Source organism: Rhagoletis pomonella, unplaced genomic scaffold, assembly GCF_013731165.1.
Source record: "Rhagoletis pomonella isolate Grant_MI unplaced genomic scaffold, Rhpom_1.0 Rhpom_scaffold_00002, whole genome shotgun sequence".
In the NCBI taxonomy this organism is placed as follows: Eukaryota; Metazoa; Arthropoda; class Insecta; order Diptera; family Tephritidae; genus Rhagoletis; species Rhagoletis pomonella.
Window position 1 is genome coordinate 24,717,104 of NW_023458556.1, and position 27,184 is coordinate 24,744,287.

General features: G+C 33.6%; 1 protein-coding gene across 1 annotated transcript; it reads right to left on the reverse strand.

Annotated features, from left to right (window-relative positions):
• Positions 1 to 17,749: 17,749 nt before the first annotated feature.
• Positions 17,750 to 25,495, reverse strand: LOC118734507. The gene is made up of 4 exons (XM_036464226.1): positions 25,351 to 25,495; positions 24,330 to 24,772; positions 22,574 to 22,723; positions 17,750 to 18,280 (listed from the first exon to the last, which is right to left on the reverse strand). The coding sequence occupies exons 1-4, from the start codon at positions 25,493 to 25,495 to the stop codon at positions 17,750 to 17,752; spliced, it is 1,269 nt and encodes a 422-aa protein (XP_036320119.1).
• Between the last annotated feature and the right edge of the window lie 1,689 nt (positions 25,496 to 27,184).

The following is a 27,184-nucleotide window of genomic DNA, read 5'->3' on the forward strand; positions in this document are numbered from 1 at the left end:
TTACGTTCCAAAAATTTGCACCTTCTCTATCTATCTAAGTTCTCTGGTATTATGTTATCAACATTAAATTCAACAGAATTTTTACATTCCGACTTGAACTTTTCTAACGCTGTTAATTTTTCGTCCGCGAATAGTTTCCACTTTCAGTTTGCACCTTCTCTATCTATCTAAGTTCTCTGATACAAGCAAAAGAAAAAGCATTTACGCACATATATTCTTTGGTACGTAAATGTAGATATGTCAACGAAAATTAAAAAATTTTGGATATTCGTACTTGCAAAATCGGTAGTACATGTAGCCAGTAAGATGCATGAATTTTAATAAGTGCTGTGGCATAGTTGGTTGATGCGTGGCGATGAACGATGCTTTGCTGCCGTTGTTGTCCAGGGTTCATATCCTACCCGAGGCGGTTGTTTTTTTTATGAATTTATTTCTAAAATAAAATAAAGAATAATTTGGTGGTTGAAATGAATTTTTTGCATTTCAACCGCCATCGAAGTTATTGAAGAAGAAGAAGATTCGTTGACAAGACGGGGGAAACGAAAGCGAAGTGATTTTGCGCACTTGTCGGCGCAGATGCATGATTTCAATAACCAACGGAAAAAATATTTTATTTTGATCAAAGAAGTGTGCAAAGGGAAGGGAGATTTTGACCGCTATTGCCACTTTTCCAATCGGCGCGGTGGTTGATAAAATTTTAGATTTTTAGATTTTGTCATCGCCGCGACGCAAATCAACTTGTGGACGGCTCATGTTTGTAGCGGGGCAAGTGTGCAAGGTGCGCACGAATTTATGAATGGTAGTTTTTACGTTTATGAATGAATGTCTTGCTCGTGAGAAGCGGGAGTTCGGGGAATAGTAAGCGCAGTGTCTGTATGTTTTCATTTGTAGTATTTGTATGTATGTACATACATAAGTACATATTTGGTTTTTGATGTTCATAGCTTGATTAGAGTGATTAGAAGGGATTGCATTTTTGTTTGCATGAACACTAATCAATTATGTACGTGTATGCATATGTACATACATATATGTATTTATGTATGTACATAGTTTGTTTACCTGTACATATGCACATTTATATGTACATACATATGTATTATTCACAAGTAAATATTAATTTAAACATATGATCATAACCATTTAATTTAATATTCCTTCAATGTTGATAGATAATATTGAATTTCTTGATTAAACATCAAAATATTCATCAATTAATAAAATTTGGCAAAACGATGGTGGTTTTCTGCACACACAATTACACGAAATTTGAGCGTCGCAAGCTTACGCATGAAATTGAACGACATCGTAAAACACTGCTTAAGCGCTAGGATTTCAATGTGTTGTGTGGCGGATGCGCTAGAGGCGCGAGATCATTTTCGCGTGTTGCATTTTTGCTGGGGATCAAATCCCAGTTGGAGAAATTTTTTTTTGTTTTTTTTTTTTAATGTAATTAAATTTTCCTTTTTTAATTTTATGTTGACCTTTGGGGTTTATTTTATAAATTGATTTTTATTTATAAAATGTATGCATAAAAATTCCCATAAGAGGTCGGGCAGCATAATATGATTCTAAGAAATTGTAGTTATGGAAAAATATTTCATAGCCACATATATTTGCGAAAAACTTCTTTGCAAATACTTTCAGTTTCAATTCATTTATGCAGTTGCATGTATATAATTTTTTTAATGCTTTCGAAATTTTTTTTGCTAAATATCTTTTTTTTTAGGATAAATATTCCAAAAAAGTACTAAAATTTGTCAAAAAATATTTTTAATACATGTACCTACCTAAAAAATTAACAATCTATGTAATATGTAAAATAAGCAAATGGTATTGGGCATCAATTAATCGGAAGGGTTTTGCATCAAATAATTCCGGTTCATTATTTGCTTTATTGCTCAAACCTTAATTTTCTTATCATTATAATATCAAATAATATAATAATAATATCAAATAAAATTATAAAAGAAATAAATAAATAATAAATGTAAATATATTCATACATACATATGTATGTTTAAATAAATTATAATAAAATAGTTTTTATAAAAAGGTCCATTTTACATGACTTTAGACAATCGCAGAAAAAAGTCGAAAAAATGCTTTAGAAAATCTTATCAACTTAGCTGAAATAGAAAAATTCATACATGTTTGCAAAAATCAATTTGCAACAATCAGCAAATCGATTTCACGCAAATATCATATTTTCGGCAAGCAAGCAAATGTACAAAAGCCCGCTCCTTTCCCCGTTTCCCGCTTCTTACTCAACACTTGTCGTTCTGACTTCCATTTTTATTTTAGAGTTTGTTTTGATCCGACACAAGCACGCGCCTGCCTCCGCAAGCATCCCCTCTGCCTAGTGCTTATTATATTTCTGTTCCTCTTTCCATTTTGTTCTTATTTTTTCATTTTGCTTTGAACTATGGTAAATTTGCTCAAAGTGTGGTGGCACGGAAAAATTTTTGGTATGGTGGCAGCCGACACTTCTCTACCGACACCGTCGGTCGAGTGGTGCACTCGTCGACGAGTGGTATATTTGGCCGACTGCACCCCAAAATTTTTGCGCAACAAAAACGGTCACAGAAAATGCGCCTTCTCATTCATAGACGTTCTCTGGTACGAGTAGGGCCATGTACGATATGGCGTATGAGCAACATTATTTCCTGCTTCTATGTATTTCATAAAAAAAATATTCAATTGACCATTCAAAATGATGAATAAACACCATCGATTTTCATCGTTAGTAGCTTGATTTTTTTGGCAAAGGAACAGGCTTTAATGTAAATGAAAAAATTTACAAAATATTTGTTATATTTGTAATTTATTCCTTGTTGAAAATGGTTTTTAAAATTTTGTTCAAAAAAAATGTGATCAATAAAATATGACACATTTTAATTGGTTCTTAATGAATTTTCTATTTAAGTATTTTAAGAATATGTATATATAAAATTTGTTAACAATAACTAGCCTTTTACTCAAACACATTCAAACTTAAAAGCTAAGTATTCGTTCATACAATTGCTTTTGTTAAGTACTTAGTACATGTGTGGCTTATAACGTACAGATGTACCAAAGAATGGACATATATATGTACCATACTATACAGTGTGAACATATGTCTGTATGTATATAATATCTAGGAGTGATGTGAGGCGAGTGCGAATTTCATGAGTCGTTCGTTTTCATTTAAATTTAGTTTCTTTGTTTCTAAAGCTTAGCTAATATGATCTTTGTTTATAAAAAGCTTTTGCTTTGATAGTGTGAAACTTATGCATGAACAAATAAATAGATAATTACTTAAGCAGCTAGTTAATCACCAAAGGCATACAGAAAATAAGCATGCGCACATATCTAATATCTATACATACAAACACGCATACTAATATAAATAATACTTTCGAGTACGAAAATTTGTAAACGCTATTAAAAATAAAATTTGCAAAGCTAACTAACTAATCAATAAATTAATTGTGTACAAAAAATTTTAATAACAAAATTAATACAAAAAACTTAGCGACTATATGCAGGACTAATCGCGATTTCAATAAATAAACTTCCATGTGGAATGTGCGCTCTTACGCCTAAATGAATGCAATAAATAGTTAAATAAATAATGTGATGCATACTTTTTGAGGAACTCTAGCCTATCACTAAATCATTTATGTATGTATACTTAGTTGCTAATGGAATATTTGATACTTGTAGTAGTTTAAGTAGCTTAATATTTGTGAGTTGGGCTCAACACCCGCGCGGGCACTGGGCGGCAATGGCATAGCTTCTTTTTTTGCTTTAGTTTCACTATTCGAATGGCACAAACTGGAAGTAGTTGACTTTGGTTCTCACCATCAGGCATCCGTCTATACGCCCAGCGAAAACTCATTGCTTAACGCCACACTTGCTGTCGGCGCAAAGGATTCACTACCCGATGTCTCGCCAGCACTATAGTCCAACGCCTGCGCCAATGCTGCCCATTGGCTGCTGCTCTCATTGCTATTTGCCGCCACTGATTTGGCAGATGCACGTACAGCTGCTCGATTTCTTCTCAGCTGTTGCCGTATTATATGGAACATACGTTGCACATATTTGCTATAGCGTTGTTTGGCAAACTTCAGATCAATGGGATCTACGCCGCGCTCGGCTACGCGCCTGTCATCTCTCGAATAGAATTTCAGTTTCTTTTGCATTTCTTCGCTTGTTATTGTTGTTAGTTTGGCATGTGGATGTGTGTTGTTCAGCGTTGTTTCCACTTCGCAAAGTAAACGTTTAGCGCTGAGTAGCAGGGAATTGAGTTCGTGCGTTAATTCGGTTGTATGTTGACGCTTCTCCTGATCCCAGCGATATTGCTTGATACCCAATTCGACAAAGGAGGCGACGAATTTCTGCATGCCACGATGCCAGTGACGGAGTTCGATCTGGAAGAGAGTAAAGACATAAGAATTGCTATTAGTTACGGTTACTGACTGTGATTTGGTCTAGGTTATCAATGCCGGTATGGTCACATTCATACAAATGAAGATTCAATCATCAGTTGAGGTATTCTTTGACTCCGAAGAATCAATACAATTTCTCGATATATGAGTCGATGTTTCTCTCGCTGCGACGATTTTGTTGTCTCGCACAGTGCGCGTCAGTGAAAATCGTACAGTAAATGTTTTAAACATTTTTGAAAAAATTTTATTTTATTTAAATTTTATCAAGTTTTAATAAAAATGTAGTTCAAACTACAACAAAACCCATACAACTCAAAGTTTCTAGCTGTACCAATTAAAAAAAAATTTCATAAAAATTTCATATATGAAATTAGCGTTAAAACAGACCATAGCTTGATTTTAGTTAAGAACGTTTTATTGCAAATATTTTTAATTTAAGAAAAATATCAGTTTTTTTCGCACAACTGTTTCGCCAGAAGGGTCAGCTATCGTCATGTTTTGCTTTACGCAGAAAGAAAAATTCTAACAATCCGTTATTATACGTTTAATAAAAAAATTCCATTGTTGCTTTTCGCTAATTCCGTTCTAATTTTTCATTTTCGCCTTTTTGTCTCAACTTATTGCTATGCTTATAAATTGCTAAAAAATCCAACTGGGAAATTCCTCTCAGCACCCACAAGCTATCGATTTAATTGAGGGAAAACACAGAGAACGAAATTCGATGCAATGATAAGCAGACGAGCCCCCATTTTTACAGTGAAACGAATTCACAAAAAAAGGAAACAACAAAAAAAAAAAAACTACATACATACATACATACATACGCGTGTCACATAACAAACAATCAACAAGCTAAATAACTTTAAATTGACAACAATAGATACCAGTATGTATATACATATGTAAGTATGCATGTGAATGCAGCAAAAGGCATCAGCTATGGCAGCAATAAAAAAAAAAATCATAACAAAATCGGCTGCCTTTACAGACACTGTCAAAGAGGCGAGCTCAATGAAAATGCGCGACAACAAAAAAAAAACGAAATGTAAATAAGTATATCACAAAAAGCCATTTGTATACATTGTATGTACATATGTATCTACCTACTACATGCACACGTACTTATGGCATATGAATTTAGTGTATTTTATATCCATATTTATGTACATATGTGAATACAACTTGCAGTGTCTAGCTGTCTGTGGTAAGCCGATACAAAGTGACTAAACTTTTGCATTAGTCATCGGATTTCTTTTGCCGGCACTGATGACAATACGTCACTACGTCACGCAATGACTTGAAAAAATGCATGATTGTGGGCATTAAAATACGAGCAAACAAACATATCTACACTCACGGTCACAATAATAGGTAGGCAATTCAAAATGATATCGTTTGCAATTTATGTTTATTTATTTTTTTTTTAAGAATTTTGATTTAAACTGTTCATCAAAATTACAAACTTTTGTTTCAGAATGTTTAGAAATTTACAAAAAAAAATTTAGGTATCAAACTTTAAAAATTTCCATCAAAATTTCAAACATTTTTTTAAGAATTTTTGGAAAATATTCGAGTATGCAGTTTTTAGCGCATTCAATTTTTCAAAAAATTTCATCAAAATTTCAAAGTTTTTATTTAGAATTTTCCCATTCAATTTTAGTATAGCAAAGTGCAAGTTTCACGTCACTATATATTACCGTTGATATTTTAGATTTTTTTTTGTTCAAACGTTATATGGAACAAAATAAGGAACATGCTCGACAAAAGAAATTCTAAAAAATCAACGCTAAATTTGGTGACTTCAAACTGGCACTTTGTTGTACTAAAATTGAATGCGAAAATTCTAAATAAAAAGTTTGCAATTTGATGATTTTTTTTTTGAAAAATTTATTGCGCTAAAAACTGTATACTCGAAAATTTTCTAAAAATTCTAAAAAAAAAATGTTTGAAATTTTTATGAAAATTTTTGAAGTTTGATAGATTTATTTATTTTTTTTAATTTGTACAAGCATTAAAACTTTTATTTATCTCATTTATTTTATAAATCGAATTATATTTTAAATGAAAATTCCTAAATATAAATATGAGTAAACACAAGTGGCAAATAATATCATTTGGAATTTTGTACCTATTATTATGACCATCAGTGTATATTGACATACAAATGTGTGCGCAAGTATCAGGCATACTCGCTTAATTTGCTTATTAAATGAAAAATAAAAATAAAAAATAAAGCAATCATCACAGCTGCGAGCTGCGTTGCGTTGAGCTTTTAAGCGGCCGTTGAACAGTTGGAGGGTTATAAGATTTAAGTGGGTGCTTTGACTGGAAAGTGGCGCTTATGCAAGTTGCGTTTAATTGAAATCGGTCAAAAGCGTGACGAAAGTGTTTAATTTTATATGCAAATATTCATGAGCTCCAATATGTACATATGTATGTATGTATGAGCGTCTTTTCATAATTTTTCTAGATTTGCCTTTTGCGGCTATAAATTTTTGTTGTTGTAATCAATATCTAATTATTGTTTGCAAATGCTTTAAATTTTCGTTTTTTTTCTTGCTCATTTCACATAGCAATTTTCCGAGTAATCAATTAATTTTCACACACCATTCGTGCGCACACTCTGACTTCCATACAATTATAGTTAGTATAAACTTTTATTTGTATACTCACTTTAGCTGTACGATTCAAACTAGGCAGGAATCGATATTTCTTGCTATACAATCGCCATGTATGCATGTCATCGATATTGATTTTATGCAGCGTACTAAGCGTCGCATTCTCGTAGCGCAGCGATCTTGTTAGTAGCATCAACTAAACAAATATAAAATGGAAATAAAAAACAATAAATTATTAATTAATTGCAAACAATTATCGCTTATCGCGCTTGCTGTTCTCACTCACCTGTCGGCGCACGTGTTTGTTATTGCCGGCACGCGTCGCATGCGCACTGCGCGGCATCACCTGCTGTCCACCGCATGCATTCAGCCATTCGAGCGGCAACTCCGCTGCATTTGCCAGCGCTGCGCTCGCCAATTCGCTCAAACGTATGTTGGCATTGTGGCGCTTGCGTAGGCGCTTTCTCCGCCGTCCACTCTGACCGCTTGCCAAGCTGTCGACGGCTAGCTGTTGCAGCACTGCAGGTTGGCTGTTGCTGAGCGTGTTTTCCGCGCTGCTAGCGCTGGGTAATACTGTTATGATGTTGGCGTATGCGGCGGCGGCGGAGGCAGACCTTTCTTTGGCGGCATATAAGGATGCGGCTGTGCTGTTTGCCGGCATTTGTGCGAATACTGTTAGCATTGTTAACATTAGCACTGTCAATGTTGTTGTTAACTGTTTTGTTTGTTTGTGTGTTTGTTGCGCGATTGTGGCACCTGAAGGCATTGTGGTGGCATTTATTGTTTCTTCACTTGGCATAGCCATTGTGTTGTGTTGTGTTGTGTGATGATGGTTGGAATGCGTTCCTGCAAAGAAGGAGATGGGTATGAGTTTAGAAATTTTGCTATTTTTAAAATAAGTTAATATATTATATGTAGTTTTTTAAATTAAAAAAAAAATTTGATTGTTTTTGAGGTTTTGTTAAAAAATGTGTAAGCTACTGAATAGTTTCAGAAAAAAAATCCTGGAGAAATAATTTCAGTTTCTTAAAACGTAAAAAAATACAAATTTATAAATAAATAGTGTCCCGGATTTTTTTAGTTTTCTTACTTTTTATTTGTTTTTCAATCCTATTACTCTATTTGTTTCCAAATTAAAAAAAAAAATATCTAGATTAAAAAAAAAACAAAAATACTCTTTGAGCGCATAAAATTTTTTTTTGGAAATAGTTTCAAAATTTCAACAAACAATTTAGCTATTTTTGAGTTTTTGATGCTAATACTGAAAGGTAGTTTGAAAAAAATGTTTACCAAATTTTTTTAATGTTTAGTTTTTTTTATTTATTTAAATATGTACATACATTTATATTTTTTAGCGAGAAATTTTCTGTAAATAAGATTTAAAAAAGTATTTTTGGGAATCAATAAATTTTAGTGAAAGTGTTCCAATATTACAACAATTTTACTTGTTTTTGAGGTTTTGGTCCAAATATGTCAGCTACTCAAAATTATTTTAGGTAAAATTATTTCCTTAGTAAAAAGTCAACTTATTATTTATTATAATAATTTATTTTCAACTGCTATGAACAAAAATGATTTTTTTTTTAAATTTTTATAAATGGAAAGTAGACATTTTAAAAATTTTTTTAATTGATTTTGATCCTCGCTATAAACACCTATGTAAGCTACTCATAAGCTATAGCTTGTTAAAATTTGTAAAGAATTAAATTAAATTTTTAGAAAAATTGTTAGGAAAATTGTAGTTCTCTTTAAATCTCTCATCTAAATTTTGTCGATTTAGTTACCGAAATTTTTATTTTTTTAACGTTTTTTAAAGTTTCTTATTTTTCATTTTCATACACGATTTTTTTTTTTAACTCGAAATTTTTGTCGAAATAAAAACTTTTCCTAAAATTTGTTGAAAGAAAAAAATTATGACTAATTTATAAAAAGAAAATTATTAAATACCATTACTTTTTTACATAGTGATTCAATTCATTCAATTTTCAAAAATATTTTATCTAATTTTAATTTTGTTAGTCCTATGTTTTTAAAACTAATACTATTATACATATGTACATACATAAGCACGTTTTTTAAATACGTTTTCAAGTTTCTTATAGAAAAAACTGCACCCTGGCAGTCACCTCTGCTGTTCATCAACAAAAACTCGCATATATGTAAATACTTAAGTAGTTTTTCACTCACACACCTTAAAGTCCGCTTTCATAAATATGTAGCTGACATTTACAACAACTTATCATCAGTAATAAATCCTACAAATATGTTAATTAATATTGCAAAATGCCTGCTAGGCAAAAATATTATCATATTACGAGACTAAACGGGTAGTAAACAGTAGGCTAGCAGTAGCAACAACAGCAACAACCACCCAAAAAGCAACAAGCGCCTGAGCAGTTAACAGGCAGCTCAAATTATCAAGTGTCATTCGAACCTACAAGAAACGTGGTGCGGCGCACATGCGAGGAGTGCTACTGCAAACAAGAAGAAGAAGAAGAACAGTAAGTCAAAGAGTCAACAACATACGCATACGCGAGCAACATGTGGTTGGCAGCAATAGCTGCATGCCACAAACAAACTAGGCAGCAAAAGGTGAGCGTTAAACATTTGCCGTTGACATGACAAATGCAGCAGATGCACAAACACACATGCGCTGATAGTTGGCTAGCTTAGTGGCCACAGTTTAGTGTTGCAAATTACAAGTTGCAAATATACAATTTTTTTATGTGTCTAATGCGACAGCTCATAATTGCAGGCGACCCGAGCAGCTAAACATAGACACAAATGCACATGCAATTTTAGTTTCTGTTTGTATGTTTTCTGCGTTTGTGCATTTAAAAAAAATTTGGCGATTTCGCTGTGACACGCATGCGCACCAACAATAATGCGACGTGCCGGCGACAACGTGCGAAATAGTGGCTATAAAATGTGCGCATACGTTGATGCCGTTCATGCATATATGTACCTGTGCAACTCAGCTGAAGCAAGCAGGTGTGTTAAGACGCTTGGCTGTGCGTTTGTGACACACGCTCGTAGGCGTTTGTGCGATCCAAGCTAACACATGCGCATAGTAATCATGTCTTTGTCATTAAAATGGAATGAAAGGTCGTTTTTGTTTAGGTTTTTTGCCTGGTTTATTGGCGCTGTGGTCGCTGCTGTTGTGTTGTTGGCTTAGGTATTTTATTTTTTTTGTGGTTTCGAATTTTATTATATTTTCGGTCGCGTTTTATTTTCGAACTGTTTCTTAAAAAAAAAAAAGGCGAAGTGAAGGTGAAGTTTAACCTATATTTGGCAGGCGTGACGACATAATAATGACGACATGATAGTTAATGCTGGTTAACATTGTTGCATGCGTGCATACATACATACATACTTATATGTATACATATTTACTATATATGTACATATACAATGATTAAGAAAAATAGTTTTCAAACCATATAAGCCAATAAACGCTAGCGAGGTGGCTGAAGTGACGACGGAAGTGGTTATGAAAGCAGCAAAGCTAGTTGGAGACTGCAAAGTCCAGGTCCTGACGGCATTCCGAACCAGGAATTAAAAATTGCATAACTAAAAAATCCGCATTCCTTTGTTAAAGTGCTGCAGCTATGTCTAATGTAGATACGTGTCTCTGAACATATGAAAAAAGTACTTCTCAACTTTCTGTACTTCTAAAAATTTTAAATTTTTCTTTAAACAAATTTACCGTTGTAATTTTTTTTTAATTTAATGGAAGTTGTAGCAGTTAGTACGAAAAGCTTTGTCTTGAAATAACTAAAACAAAAAATATTCAAGATTTCATAAAAAGGAAATTTTAATTGTAAAAAAGGTGTGATTTTTTGTAATAATTTGATTTTTTTTTTTGAATAAATTCATCTATTCCAAAGTTGTTGTGAAAAGTGTTAAACTTTTTGCAATTGAATAAAATTTGAATTAAATGAAAATCCAAGCACAGAATTTTATATAAAAAAACGTATAATAAATTAATTTTATTTAAAAAATTTCTTAAAACTCTGCATTTAATAACCTTTCTTATTTTTATTGAATTTTCTCTTATACAAATTTTTACAGTTTTGTTATTTTGCGTATGAAAATTGTTTATTTTTTTTTTTGATAAAGTGAAAATCTTATCTCGAATTTCCACTAGGCATTTAAATGACAAAAAATGTATGCCATTTAAAAAAATGACATGTGGAAATCAACTTAATGACCATTTTTTACAGAAAATGACACAATAATATTTTAATGCTCAACTTTGTCATTTGTCATTTTTGCCATTTAATGCATAGTGGAAATCCAGCATTACGGTCGGTTTTACGAAAGAAATTTAAGTGAAAGATAATAATTTTTTCTGTAATTTTCCACATTAAATACAAATAAAAATCATTTTTCACTTAAATTGCTTTCTTGAAACTGACTATTAGTAAAAAGCTATTTCAAGACCTTCCCAAGAAATACAAAATTTCATCAAACCAACTTAAATACAAATTTAAACATTTCAAAATTTTATTAGAAAATTAAATTTTTTACGAAAACGTTTAAAATTTAAAAAAAAAATCGTCTCTCTATTAAAGTATGTAGTTACGTTTTGCATATAAAAAGTTTTTGAATATTTGAAATTTTATTTTGTTTTTCATAAAAAGTAAAGAGTTTTTAAAAAATTAATTATACCCCATTAGATATGAATACAGATTTAAAAAAAATTATTTCACACATAGAATTTGAGAAAAAAAATTTTAAAGACATTTTGTCTTAAAATAGTGTAGGTATGCACTTTCTTTCCAAAATACTATGTCATAGATTAGTGTTAATAGAAAATACTTGGATGCTAAAAGGTTAAAGCAAATAACAACCAACACCGTAATTTTACATACCTTTCGCGTCTTAAAAAATACTGTTCGTTGCTTGTTTCCGCAGAAAATCACTTTTAAGTTTCTGCTTCTGACTTTCGTTGACACACTGTTGTCTGCTTTTCGTATAACTTAATTTTCAATAAATAATATTTTAGTATGTAACTTTTAATGTGCCTCGACAAATGAATAGGCTTCTTATAGGCGCGCCAGCTAATTCGTTTCCTATGATCACGTGACGCGTAATCAATTTTTTATGAATAAATATTTTTTTTCACGGCTCCTTTGTTTTAAGTTGACTGGATTAACTTGTTGTAAATGTAAATTTATTAATCAATTTTTGTTGCTTTCGTTTCAATTAGTTTCTATCATTTATTTATTTTTGTTTATAACTTTTATTACGAGTAATTTATTTCAATTAGCTTTGAACTGCTCGTTTCTCGTATTTATACTTAAATAATATCGTTGCTTACGTTTCGCAGTCTTTTTATGAACTAACGTAAAACGTTTAAATGTCGACTCTCTTAAGAGCTTGTCAACGACAACGCCGGCATCCAGCGTTTCCGCACATAGGCGCACACACACACACACACGCGCATGGCGCGTTAGTCAGCATGGCACGCTTGCGACCGGCTTGAGTCGTCTCCCTCACATTTTTTTGTATTTACACGAGTTACGGCGAGTTAATATCTAACAAGCGTAGAGAATTGAGTAAAAAGATAAAATAACTAAATAAATAAAGGCAAAACACCGCAAGCGAGTAGGTGTCTTCGGTGCATGAGTGAGTGCATAACAGCTATGCCTCTGTGTTTTTATTGGTGTGCGTCAGCGCCTAACAAATAGGGTCCGCTATCCAGCCATGCCCTCGTCCAGCCAAGCGTCTCAGCTAAGAGGCGACCAAAAAACGAAAAAAAAACGAAAAATCGCACAAAATTGCAATTACTCATCGGCATTTACCGCATGCAGCAACGTACGATGAGCGCATCGGCGGCAACACGATGTACTGTTGTTTTTTCGGTATCCAAGTATGAGCGTCTTTCATTCAAAAAGTATTCAAAATCGCAATCAGTTTAGATTCTATTCGTAGGGAGGGCAACCGGCACCTTTCATTCTATAGGGGCCAGCAGTCGCCATGAATGAGGGTATACATATTATGTGTGTGTATGTGTATGCTTCTTTTGAGATCAAGCCTACGGCTTGTTGGCTAAGAGTGCTGAGTGGGCTGGTGGGTCACATGCCACTCATTCACTCAATCACCTATTTTTATATTTACATTTTACTCTCTTGCCGCGCATTTGAGTGTTTGCTGTGCAACATAAAGGTGTTGTAAAACAACTTACAAATATTCCTAAGTAAAAACACACACACACACATTAAAGGTAAGCACATTTGTATGTATATGATAGCTAGGTATTTCATGATGCATATTTTAATTCTACTTATTCGTCTACTCACCTACATATCGAAGCAATTATGTGCGTGGGCGCACTTTTGTGTGCGTTGATGCATGTACATACATACATATGTATGTATGGCTGCTGGCGGAGTTTACCTTTTCTACAAAATGCATAACGCCAGTGAAGAGGACACAAGAAGAGACAAGCGCATAGCAAATGCCGCTAGCAACTCATAGCCAATGAGCGTTGGATTTACCTGCAAGCGGCAGCAGCGGGGGCGGAGATATGTGCGCGCATACATACATACATAGGTACCTATATCCATACATACTTATGATACAAAGATTATTTGAAGCGCTTGTATTTACCTTAGAGCGCCGAGTGAAAAGCCGCTTCAGTCTAAACTCGTAAGTAAATATTTAATTACCATTTGACGCGCGCGCGTACTTACCACATACATACATACATATGTACATATTCTTTCAACAAATAAATTCCCCCTACTTATGTTTGCTTTTTTTACAGTTTTTTTTTCCAATTATCATAGCAAGACCTCAAGCGCACACCTCATTTCGCAAATAGTATCTACTCGCAATCATAGCTATTTAGGGGCATAGGCGATAATTTTTGATTTGTACAATTTTCAAACTCTCACAAAACGATGACGTTTTATTGACCTACGTATGACGTGTAATCTGTGGTTATTACTGTGTACTATGCAAATATTTCTTGGGTTTTGTCACACATTCGAATTCCAAGAATTTAAGGGTAAAAATAAAGCTTATGGAAGATATGGAAAAAAAGAGTATTCCCCTATGCACGTAAAACAGATGGGTGTGAAGTTTTTTATGACCACCTACAGACGACTATGCACGGATATATGTATATGTGAAATATATCAAATTTATTAAGCCGGTTAGTTATGCCCTTTTATGTTGATATGTCCATACATTGAAACGCATACCTGTACTTACACATATCATACACTAATGTGCAATAGGTGTGATTATTATGCGCATGCGTCACTTAGTAGTCTTATTTACCATAGTAAAACATTTATACGTAATTAATTATTAGACATGTGACAAGTCACAATGAACGTTAACTATTTACATAATTAGATACAATAATTCTTTACTACTTTTGACCATTTATTTTTAATGGATTTTTGCCTACAGAAATATTGTTTATGCCACAACAAGAACCAAATAACTAAAAGCCTCAAACATTGTAGAAAACATGGTCATTAAAATTTCAAACTTTTAATGAGAATTTCTAGAAAAAAACCAACGCGTGATCTTAGCCGCTTGAAACTTTAAACCAAATTTTCCAGAAATTTTGATTAAAAAGTTTGAAATTTTGATAACCATATAATGAAATTGGCGATTTTTTTTTAAATCTTGCAAGAGGTTTAAAATTTTGGTACGCATGGTTCTCGTGGTAGTATAAACTATATTTTTGTAAAAACAAAATAAACGACCAAAACTTATAAAAAGCGGTGTCCGGAAGTATGTGGCCACCACTGTGCATCTACCTCAATAACACTTTAGGGGTTTTATTTAGGTCTAGGCGGGATCTGTCACTTAGAGGATCGGATTTTTTTCTCAACAATTTCGTAGGAAATCTACTTACCAAACTGCAAAGTGTGCTGTTCCAGAGCTTTTCCTACGACACACAGTATTTCGACTATATGGAGGCTGGTGGAAATAATAATTAACCTGCACCGATTTCGCTGAAACTTGACATGTGCTTTAATTTTCCTTAGGAATAGAAAATTGTGAAATTTGGTAAATTTGGGATAATTGCCACGCCCTCCGCTCTTTGGGCGAAAACAGTAGATTTCATCCGATTTCGATGAAATTTGGTTTACCTATCGTCACTTAATGAATTTTTTCGGTGGCAGAAATTCGAGTTAATTGTTTTTAAATGCCACTTGATGGTACGCCAACACTACCTTTGCTTAAGAACTATTGCAATGCTGAGTTCTTGAGGCTGAGGCCTGGCTTAACCTTAATCCTTACTGGTGACTAAAAAACTGATAGTAGAGGTACAGTATCTGGGTATACATATATTGAATTTAGTGGGCACAATATGTACTGCACTTTTGAGCGCTGTCGTTTTGGTAATTTTTAACCACCAAGAGCCTATCTACGACACTAAGAATGGTGAAATCTGGCTGCAGTTTTTTGTACCAGAGGGACCTTATACGGTTCAGAGCAAAAGAAAAAGAAGAGATGTAAGTCTAAATGTAAAATACTCTAAAATATACCGTAAGGCAGCCCCAATTCCCGAGAACGACGAGGAGTCGACAAACTCAGTTTTTCTGTCAGACTTAAGGCTTCCGATTGCAAGAATGCTCCTAATGCAGTAAAATATCTAAAGATACTGTCCAGATGCCATGCATCCATTAACGTTTGTTTGTTTTTTCGTTTCCGCCTTTTGATAAATTACTTAAGTGTTATTTATTTATAAACTGGATGATGAATAAGCCTTCTTTATATTGCTTACAGGTCCACCATAGACCATATTTAGAAGCTGCATGTACGACGCCATGTTTTAAATTTATAATACCCGCAAACCTAGTACATATGTAGAATGACGTTGAGCACATCCTTCAGCTCCGTTCAAATTAGGGCGGGCGTCTATGCGTCGTTTAAGGCCAGAGGTGGTTTTAGGCAAGGCGATTCATTCTCGAGTGAGTTTTGCAATCTGATGTTGGAAAGTGTAATAAGAGCTACCAATCTGAATCACAGTGGCACGGTATACAGCGAAATATCGGCCTCAAATTCAGGGACGTTAACGCAGCATTCGCCAGTTAAGAAAAAGTTGGTAAAATTCGATCAGAAATAGGAACTTTAAATAGTTTCCAGTTTAAAAAAATTGGAAAAGCCCTTTATAGCAATCCCTTGTGAGATAAGGCCTAAATTTTTGTTGACTAAAATTCCAACTCGATTTTTCCAAAGTACGATATAGCGCCCCAAACCATTACACCTCCTGTCCGTATGTCAAAGCGTTCTAGAAAGCGCTGTCCTTTAAGAAGGTCGTGAAAGTATTAGTTTTAGCTGTCCGCCCCATTCATATTGAACATTCTCTCATCCGAAAAAACAACCAATCTCCACTACTTTTACCACTTCATTTGGTTTTTACAAAACAGAAATCGTTGAGACTTGCGTTGAGGTTTTTTTGAGCAGTTACACCTTGCATGTTAAGCGGTTTTTGAAAGATGTTTTTTTATTTCTGAAAATCAAACTTTCCGATACTACTTTTTGTCTGTTTATACGGTGAATGCAGACAAGTCCACTTTCAACTATGTTACCAGACATTTATATGCTTATAACCAAATTAATAACCTGAAAAATTTGCTAAACCTGCTAAAATGTGCACAAAATAGTCGCAAAATATCTAATACATTAATACTTAAATACTCCATATCAGCAGAATAAATTAATTACGCATATTTTTCATATTTCATTCAACATTTTTTTATAATTTTAAACAAATTCGCCAAAAAACGCGTCACACCGCAACACTCGATTGGTTTGAGACAGCACTTGCAGCAAAAATGAAAATTTAATTTAATTAATAAAATTTAAATTTACGTTCGAAAGTTTGAAATATTTATGTATTTATTTTTCCTTTTAATTAGTATTCAAAAAATTTAACACTAAAATTATTGGCAAATCTAAAGCTGCTAAATAAAAATGTGTATAATATTAAAGTGTACTTAATCAAACGTTTTTTATTGTATATTCATGAATTCATTTTATTTTTTGACTTCCAAAGTAGTGGTTTTGGGCCATAATCGGACTAGTATTTTTCTGTCTATTTTGAACTAGTATGAGACTGGTATGTTTCTGTTCAAAATCTGACAATTATCATCTGGTGGGACATCCCCATGTTAAAAATACCAGTTGATTGCATGGAAAAAGATAGTTGGCTGACAGTTTAAATATTTATGTTTGTGTTTAATTTTATTTCATAATTTAAGTACATAATCGAGTTACTTATGAAGAAAAGTGTGCTTATTTTTATATATATAAATAAATACATACAATTTAGGGCTTGGTTTAATCTCAATGAATGAATAGAAAAATTTCCAATTAATATGAAATGGAAGGAAATTTGAATTTGAGTTGAAATAATCGAATGAAATATTTTCTAGCTTAAAGCCGTTATAAAAAAAATGCATGAAATTCTTTACTTATAGTTACATATCGAGAGAGTTTCCGTACGGAATGCGAGGTAGAATTGTATATAAGGATTTTGGACTCTTTTTTTTATTTCAAATGCTAAAATCCAAAAATCCCCATCGCTGACATATCTAAATAAATAAATAAATACTTAATTACTAAAAGAGACTACTTCGGCAAAGCTTAATTATTAGAATCACAGTAAGATTACATTATTCTTTCATCTTTAAGTACGTATACGCCATTTTATCGCCGCTTTTTTTATTCTTCATAATCGCCATCCATTTCGCTATTCATTATTGACTCCTCACTGTCCAAACTATTGTCGAGTATTGGGGTGTGGTGAGTGTGTTTATCGCAAGTGTGTTGTAGTTGTATGTTTTTGAGATGGCGAGGCAGTGATTTCCAAATACGCAGCAGATAGTTTTGATAGAAAAATTTGGCAAAACGTAAATCGGTGGAGTGCACGCCACGTTGCGCCGCCGTAGCACCACCACCACCACCACCACCACCACCAGCAGTGGAGTTCTTTGTATAGAAATTTATCAGAGCAAGCATATCGTTACGCGTGTAGGTTACAAGCTGGCGCTTATCGCGTGGAAAGCTACCCTTGATGGCTGTTTCGATTTCGCATTGTATGCGCCGAGCGCTCTGCAACAGCCCGTGCAACTCTCGTGCAATGCCACTTTGTGTACGCAAATGTTGCTGATCCCAATGTTGTTGGATTTTATAGAGATATGCAAAGGAGGCGATGAATTTTTGCATGCTTTGATGCCAGCAAACGGGCGCAATCTAAAAATAGACGAATGAGGTGGAGAGGGGTATGAAATATAATAAAGCAAAACGGAGCAAAGGAGACGTTTAAATTTGTATAGAGAATAAGCCATAAAAATAAATATTATGTACATTAAAGTGAATGCATTCATTTTTGGAGCCTAGGTAGGTATCAGCCCTGCAACCTTTGGCTTTGATTGATTTATCGTTGTGTTGCTGCCACTGCCGCTGCCGCTGCCAATGCAACTTCCTTCGATTCACTACAACCATATGCAAATCAACGAATTTCGCTTCGAGCACTGGAATCTCGTTGCGACTGCGCGACTGTTTTTTTTTTTTTTGTTTGCTTGTGGTGAGTGCAAAAATGTACTTAGTACTTGTGTCGACAGCCTTGCACATCCTTACCTTTGCCAATTTAACTCGCAGCCTTTTCTTATCTATGCATCAGTGGCCACCTAACTGCCTTCGTTGACGTGCTCTGCTCTTGGGCTTCTAATAAGAGCGCACCGGCAAAAGGCCCACGTCAACCTAATCGTTAAGCCCTTAGGGCGGTCATTGTCAAGTTAGCGCTTCAGCTGCCAAGCAACATTTTTATGCTGTGGTTTGTAGCGGCCAATAAGAAATAGTGCGCGGTCGGTGCAAGTGGACCATGAATGCGCGGCAGTGATTTTCTACTTCGTCAGTAGCAACGAATTTTGCCGGTTGTTATTTTTGTTTTGGATTTTAATTGACTTGTTGAAGGCGAAATGTGGTGCGGTATGAAATGGAATTTGTATGAAAAACAAAAAAAAAAAAATTTAAATGAGAAGGAAATTAACCGAGGGCACAGAAGTGGACTAAAGATGGAATGTAAAAGTTTGTAAATAAAGAAAACTGAAGGAATGGTGGAATGGAATGCCATGAAATGATATGAAACGGAATGGAATGCTACCAAGTTTAATGGAAAGGTACGAAATGGAATGAAATGCTATTAAATGGAATGGAATTAATTAAAAAAGTCAAGAACAAAATGATGTGAAACGCAATAAAGAGGGCATGGTGGGAGCGGGTTCAAGTGGAGTATGAATGGTTGTGCAAAAAAGGATTTGAATATAATGAAATGCAATGAAAGAGAAGGTAATGGACAGAAGTGAAACGGAATGATTTGAGTTTAAAACGACGTGATTTGAAATTGTAAAAAGTGGAATGGAATAAAAATAATGAGAAATTAAGTAAAATGAAATGGAACGTAATGAACTGCACTGAAACAAAATGTAACGAAATGTTTTGAATTGGAACAGAAATTAAAAAGATTAAAGTTGTAAATAAAATGGAATAGATTGCAATGAAATGACATGGAATTGATTGGATGGGTTGGAAATAAATGAAACGCACGTAATTGAATCAAGTTCCACAAAATGAGCGCTGCATTCTGAAAGATTCCCAAAAGCCTAATATTTTCGGTTGTGCCACGAATTATTTTGAAGGAAATCATCACAGCTTTCCAGACAGTCGCATATTTTCAAGAAAAAATTCTCCGAACCCGCTTAAACTTCATCTAAGGTCTCAACAAGAATCGTTGCTTACGAGATTTAAAAAGCGGAGGCTAACACTTATATTTAAAATTATGTATGGTACTAGAGGAAGAAGTATGAAAATTGTCAATGATGCCTGTTCCAGAGATATACTGAAACCTTTACGCACCAGAAGTGTGAAGGTTTTTCCAGCATCTCATAGAAATTTCAGAAATGTAGAGCAATCAAATTCGTCAGGAAATCAGTCTCTAACTCCTACATAAAGTAATCGAGCTAGAAAATTAAGACTTGTAGACGTGTCACCGTCTGCGTAAAGAGCACTTTGGTAGGAGGCGTTCTACCTCTTCGTAGACTCTAAATGATTGAGAAACAGAGATAGAAATTTTTTCGACTTAAGCAGAATAAAAACCTGGAGTTTATGAGTTTCAATGCAGCACTTTGAAAGAGGATTTCAACAATCAAACCTGGAGATTGGGGTACAAGTAAGACATCTACGCTCTAACTTGGCAAAGATGTTTCGGATCACTGTTGAAGAAAAAAGTGTGACAGGGGGAATAAAATTCAGACGGACCACTTTTACTATGTTTACGAATGTCCTGAAAGTGAAGAATGGAGTAGGAGCGGGGATATATTGCACGAAATTGTTCGCTTTGAGGAAAGTCGCGGAGATAGTCTACGCAGAAATAGAAAGCAACTCCATCGGAAATAATCAATTCCATTACTGAGTATCTGGTTCAAGGAACTATGCAAAAAGAAAATAAGAAAAGGAAATACTTGAAGAAATCTCTAAAGAAAAAATCTATACTATACAAATGTGCAAGACTAACAAAGGATTACAAACTCCATTATTAATATCTTTATCAGTTAAAATGGGATTCACATTTAGTGGTGCGCATTCTATACCAATGTATAGGCAATACTATCAATGTAATTCCAATACCATCTTCATACGATTTCGTTAGGGACCATTCGGTCTATATGTGACAAACATTCAGCTTAGGCTAATCCAAATTAAGACCTTCACAAGTTCAGGACATTCAAACCTGCTCTGCAACTTGCCTAGTTTTGGCAGTTTAGGCGAGCTTAGATTTGCTTGGTTGGAATCCATAAACCACTAAGAACAAAATAGATATTTAGTGTTGACAAGACTTTGATGACCAGTTTCGTAGTTTGCATGTTCTTTACTATCTCTAACTGAAGGGAGAAAACCGCGGCCAGTCCGAATTAGTCGCCTTCCTTAAAAACTTTATTTTCAGTTAAGTAAACTAAGTTAGTTAACCTAACTATTAAGAAATATGAGCTTATAATATTATCCTCATAATCTTAAGATGCACCCAGGGTTTTATAATAGTTATATGACTCTCAAGCTAGATCAAAAATGCCTAAAAGTTTTTTAATGTAGAATATTATTTAGCCCAAATGGGGACCTTGGTAATTGTTCAGTCTGTGTAAAGGTGGAGAAAAAAACTAAAACAATCGCCCTACTTTAGTAGCCTAAACTATGTACCTACATAATGAAGATTGGATTTGGTAGCTGATACAGCGATATTACATGTTTAAGGTTTGTGTGGGCACACCTAACAAATCAAAACATTAATCAAATCATTGATCGATTGACATAATCGTTTCGTGGCAGCAGTCACTGATACTTAGTGTTGTAATACTTTTGTTTGTATACATTAAAGCAAGTGTGTACACTAGGGTGGTCCAAAAAGGTATGTGGAAAAATTAAAATCGGAATTTTAACGCTCTCACCCCCTAGGGTTGTTTTAAATCGAAAAAATATACCCCTGATTCTTTTTTATTTGGAAATCGAGAAATATAATAAAAACATAAAATACATAAAAATATATACCATTTCTACAAAAATTGTTTTTTCTGCATATAAAATACATTTTTTGATTTCAAAACTAAAAACAGGGGTATAATTTTTTTCGGTATGGAACAAACTTACGTGGTGAGAGCATTAAAATTCCAGCTTAACTTTTTTTCGGACCACCCTAATGTACACACACATTCCACTGGAGCGTAAGCTAATAAGGGGAGCGTACCATAAGTATCGGGGGGGGGGGGGGGGGAATGTGTAGCCAGCCAAAAAATCCCCTGCAGACGAAATGATGACACTACACTCCAGAAAGACAGCATGTTTGTTCACATAATCAGTTCGACGCTGGGTTTTTTCGCAAAAGCCCCCCCTCCCCCCCCCCAATGATTGGCGCACAAGCCGTGGCTGGCCCACACGAAGACACGTCTAAATGATTGCAGGCACACTTACTTTTCTGAGTTCTACTTGAAGCAGAGTGCTAATGACGTATGTATGTATGTACGAGAAATAATGCGACATTTCCATTTAATAATGATTACAAAGCTCTCGCTACAAATTAGTTTCATTTTGTGGGGTATATGGAGCGTTTACAGTCATAATACGCGGAATTGTTGTTGTCGCCACTGCAGTTATTCGATTATAGGCGTCAATGTGTCTGGTAATTTTGCGATAGTTACCATTTAAGTACATATGTTCGCTCGTGCGGCAATCAGTTCATAAATATGTATGTATGTAGTAAGTGCACTTCCTTTGAATGGGGTTATTTGTCGCGTGGCGGGTTTTTTGCCGAATCGACATAAGACGTCAGTGGGTGTCATTAGTCATCGGTGCATTTATGCAATGCTGACCCTATATGGGCAGTGTGATTTGCTGATTAAATATAATGATAATCAGCTGATTGCAGTTCTTTTAATTTGTTGGTTGCCTTGGAGTTTAGTAGTTGTTGGTAATATTTTCTTATTTTAAACTTACGGCTGCATGGTGCTCCAATGTAGGCAAAAATTTGTACTTTCGGTAATGTCGAGCCCATGCCTTCATATCGTCGATATCGATATCGTTGAATGCTTTGCTTTTCAATGCTTTGTACTCCAGGCGTACAGATTTGCGTAGGGTTTTGAAGTACTAAAAAAAAGAAAACCAAAAGGAAATTTGAAACATTAGTGAGCGGTTACAATTTTGGATTAATGTCAATAGAGTTTACACGATTTTTCGCTAACAAATGAAAATAATACATATGCCAATATTTAATTCATAAAAATTCGAAATTTTTATTAACTTGAATTTCATAGAAGTAATGAATTCATAAATTCATCTAGGGAAATATTTAAACGAAAGTTTAGTCAGCAATCGCTTTTTAATATTTTTTTCTTCGCACATTCGTTTTCTTTGTGTTTTAAGATAAATACATATATCGAAAAATTCATTCAAACGACGAATTGCTTTTTACAAAAAAAAATAAATAATAATTTTATTTTGTGATATATTTAAAAAATTCAAATTCTAATAGACTTTATATCTTAACGATAATTTTAGTTGTAAACTTTTTCTTTTTAACGAGAATTTTTTTCGAAGAATGACCATTTGAACTTATTTAAAGAAACTATTTTAAGTTCTATTAAAAAAAAAATCATTCAAACGACGAATTGCTTTAATTGTTTTAAGTTCTATTAAAAAAAAAAATCATCCAAACGACGAATTGCTTTTTGCAACGAAAAAATGTGTTTTTTGAGTTATTTCTTATAAACCTTTTCATCTCAATGATGGTTTTTATGTTTAATATGGAATTCGTCTTCACTAAGCCGTTTGTTAGATATATATAAACAAAGAAGAAATAATTACTCCCCTTCTATTACAATTTTCGAATCTTATTACTTTTATTAACTTTTCTCTAATTTTTTTTTAAATACTATCATATTTAATAAAATTTGATATTTTGTCAAACGTTGCATTTTGTGGAATGTGAATAGGACTTAAGTTTACCATACGCCAATTCACTTTCTAAAAAATTTCGATTATGCTGCCATTCATCTTTTCGATGAAAAATTTGAACTTTTGGTATATCAATCAACATTATTAAGCAAATTTTATAAAATTTGTTGCATAATAAAATACTGGCCTCAAGATATGATTTTACAAACTCGTTCGTGAATTAAGGTGTTTTTAACTCAATATTTTGAAAATATACTTTTTTTATCGAAAACATGATTTTTCATGCGAAGTAAATATTGTAGACTTGATTGTGCGATATGTAAATTAAGTTCTTACTAAATTTGTGGTTTATGCAGAAATTCGTGCCTTCGATGAAAAAATTTTTTTCTTAGCATATTTATGTAAGCATGTATAAGCATTATCGAAATTTTACAAAATTGGTAAAAGAAAAAAAAGTTCTCAAAACCATGCATCGAAACGACGATATATATTTTTTTGTTTAAATTGGATGACTATCAACGTATGTATACGATATGAAGTTCAATTCCTGCAAAATGTGTGTTTATACATTTGTTGAACATTTTACCTTTTCCGAGTAATTAAACTTTTGTATGCATTTACTTGTTTACATTCATCCCTTCTATGAAATTGTAATTTTTTCATTTTATTTAATGTAAATTTATAGCATCGCGTAAATAACTATATGGTTTTTATGCAATAGAAATATTAAAAAAAAAACTTTGATTTTTATGTTTTCATTGAAAGCACCTCTCAGTCGTCATCTTCTAAGTATACTTACCAATTGAGTGTAATCCGAAATAATATCCTCCGGCACCTCATCTCCACTCCAGCCGCTATCTTGTCCGCAAACATTTTGCCACTCTGGTTCGTCAGCATTGTGCCGCTTAAACAAGCGTCGCATAAGCGCATGCTTTTCGCCAAACTCTTCTGTACCGTCAATTTTGTGTTCCCCATGGCTGAATCGCACCAGTTCATGCAACAAATCCAATATATCCTCAGCTGATTCCAATGATTCTGATTCAGTGTCTGCTTGCTGCGTCAATGGAGTGGCAGTGCTGCGTGCCGAAATTTGTGCGAAAACTAATAAAGCGACGACGACGCACGCAAAAGCTGAATACCCAACACGGCTATGTTTCTTTGTGGCTGTTGTGGTGGTCGTTAAGTAAAGCGGTGGGCGGATTACATGTGCATTGCATGCGTTCTCCACTAGGTAGCCGTAATCTGTAAGGGTTTTTTTTGTTTTGTTTTAAGTTGTAAGAATATGTGGGAAAAATTTTATACAATACGAGGGGGAAAATGTTGTGAAATTAAAATTATAACTAAGTAATTAAGATGGAGTCGGTAAGTTAGCGATTTCATCAAGCTAGCTTGGCCATTGCCAATCGTGATGAAAAATCCCCTTCTCTGTCTATCTATGTATCTTGCAATTGTATTTTTACTAGTATCTCTTATAAATAGCTTATCAACATTAATTATGCATTATTTAACTTTATATGTTACACCATAAAAAAATCCCAAGCAGCTACACCTGACCGCTGCCACACCGAACACCCTACCACCCAACTAGGCCACACACCTGCGCAGCTGAGGCGCTTGCAGCAAGCTACTACATATCGCTGGGCAAACAACATTTGAGTGAAAGAGTTGAGCCATAGCAGTGTAAGTTAGAGGTATGCACTCATTTACTGTTGCTTGCGAAACATTAGGTGCGCTGAAGGCAGTGACTGTTGGAGCGTTCTTTGCTAAGAGCAACCAAATGAATCTGCACTGAGCGCGCGCACTCACCCATACAAACCCACTCGCACGCAGTACTACTACTTCGGCGCTCTTACCCAAACAGACACTCAGCGTTAAGGCATTTTTATGAATGAAATGCTGGAATGCCGCACAGCTGATAATTGGCTTGGTGTGTATGTAGGTGAAGTTGGTGTTATTTCCTTGCATTTCCTTCATCCCTTTTGCCTAAACTGTGAGCCCGGCAGTGTAAGTGTGAGTAAGGCAATACTTAGCGTGTAATTAGAGTAAGAGCTGCGCTTGAATTTGTAAGCTTTTGGTGTTTTGTACATGAGAACTTGATTTGCTGATGAAATTCAAATAAGTACAGTGGTCGAAAAAAACCTACGTGGCATTAAAAAAAATTGTGCCTATTTGTTTTTTGTACATTTAATATTAAATATTATTTATTTTTTTTTATTTTTATTATAATTTATATTTTATTATTTTATTTATTTTTTTATAAAAGTATAGCTCATTATGTAAAAAAAATCATATAATTTTAGGTTTCAAACTTTGCGCAAAAATTATAAAAATTCTGCGTTGCTGCGTCAAAATTTCCATTTTTTAGTTCAGAGTTTTCCGAATTTTTTTTGGTATGCAGTTTTATAACTTATTAAATTCTAGTATAATAAAGTGCAAGTTTAAAGTTTCTAAAAAATCACGTTGATTTTTGATAATTTTTTTTTACTTACTTTTTTCATAAAAAAAAATGTTGAGTATAAAAGTACGGCCCATAATCTAACAAAAACCATATAAACTCAGATTTCACTTTTTTCCATAAAAAAAAAAAAAATATTTCCAACATACTTTGAATGGAAGAAATGCGTTAAAAAATGCTAAAAATCAACGCGATTTTATGGCAACTTCAAACTTGCACTTTTTTATATTAAAAAAAAAAATCTCAAAAAATTAGATGCAACTTCGCAGAATTTTAATAATTTTTGCACAAAGTTTAAAATATGAATTTATATGATTTTTGTTAGATAATGAACAAAAATAATAAATATTACAAAAAAATAAATAGTCAATATTTTTTAAAAAATTTTGCTATTTTCGACCACTGTAGTAACAAAACTGAAATGAAATTATGTTTTTTCTACGACCCGTGTTTACTAATCATGCTTAAAAAGGGACACACATAACCCAATAATCAAATTATTATATTTCTTTGTTCAACTTTAAATTTCGTCATTTATTTCGGCTTAAAAGTTTTACAGTACACATTAACTTTTATTAAAGCCTTATAAAGTCACGTCTTCATTTTGATCTACTGCATCGCCTACTTGACTAAAAAAAAACATCAAATTAATAAAATAAGCAATTCAAAAAATATACAAATTAAAGATGCTGTGAAAATCATTGACCAATTCAATCTCTCTGCCACTTCACTGCCAAAATTAAATCTATTACTCATGTACGAGCATTTGAACTCATTCATGTGTATAAATATATGTATGTATGTATGTACACATGTACTTATGACAGACGAAAAGGTACATATCAACTAAACGACCAACTGTTGCCGCTGACGAGCCTGTTTTCATGGTCTTCTGCTTTATTTTTTTTTGCTTGTTGAATCACCAATAAACATCGATAATTGGCTCAATGCATTGTTGATTATTTGTACAAATTTGGTTTCGTTTGTAGATTTCTCTGAAGTGAAAAGACACGGAAAACGGAAATATGAGCAAATAAATAAGTATTGGAAGCTTCAGGTCGTCGAAAAAATGCAACAAAATTTTGTTTTTAAATCGGAAAAATATGGTTTATGAATTTCGTTAAAAAAGTTTAACGAAATCGTATAATTTTAGTTATGTTTATAACATAAAATTTTCAAAAGGCAACACCCTACCACTG

Bases quoted from the DNA above. Each gene is read 5' to 3' on its own strand.
- LOC118734507 (XM_036464226.1), bottom strand. From the start codon at position 25,495: ATGCAAGGAAATAACACCAACTTCACCTACATACACACCAAGCCAATT. The intron at 24,773-25,350 runs GTGGGTTTGTAT...AAACCCTTACAG, and splicing joins AGTAGTAGTACTGCGTGCGA to ATTACGGCTACCTAGTGGAG. The intron at 22,724-24,329 runs GTAAGTATACTT...TCTTTTTTTTAG, and splicing joins TTTCGGATTACACTCAATTG to TACTTCAAAACCCTACGCAA.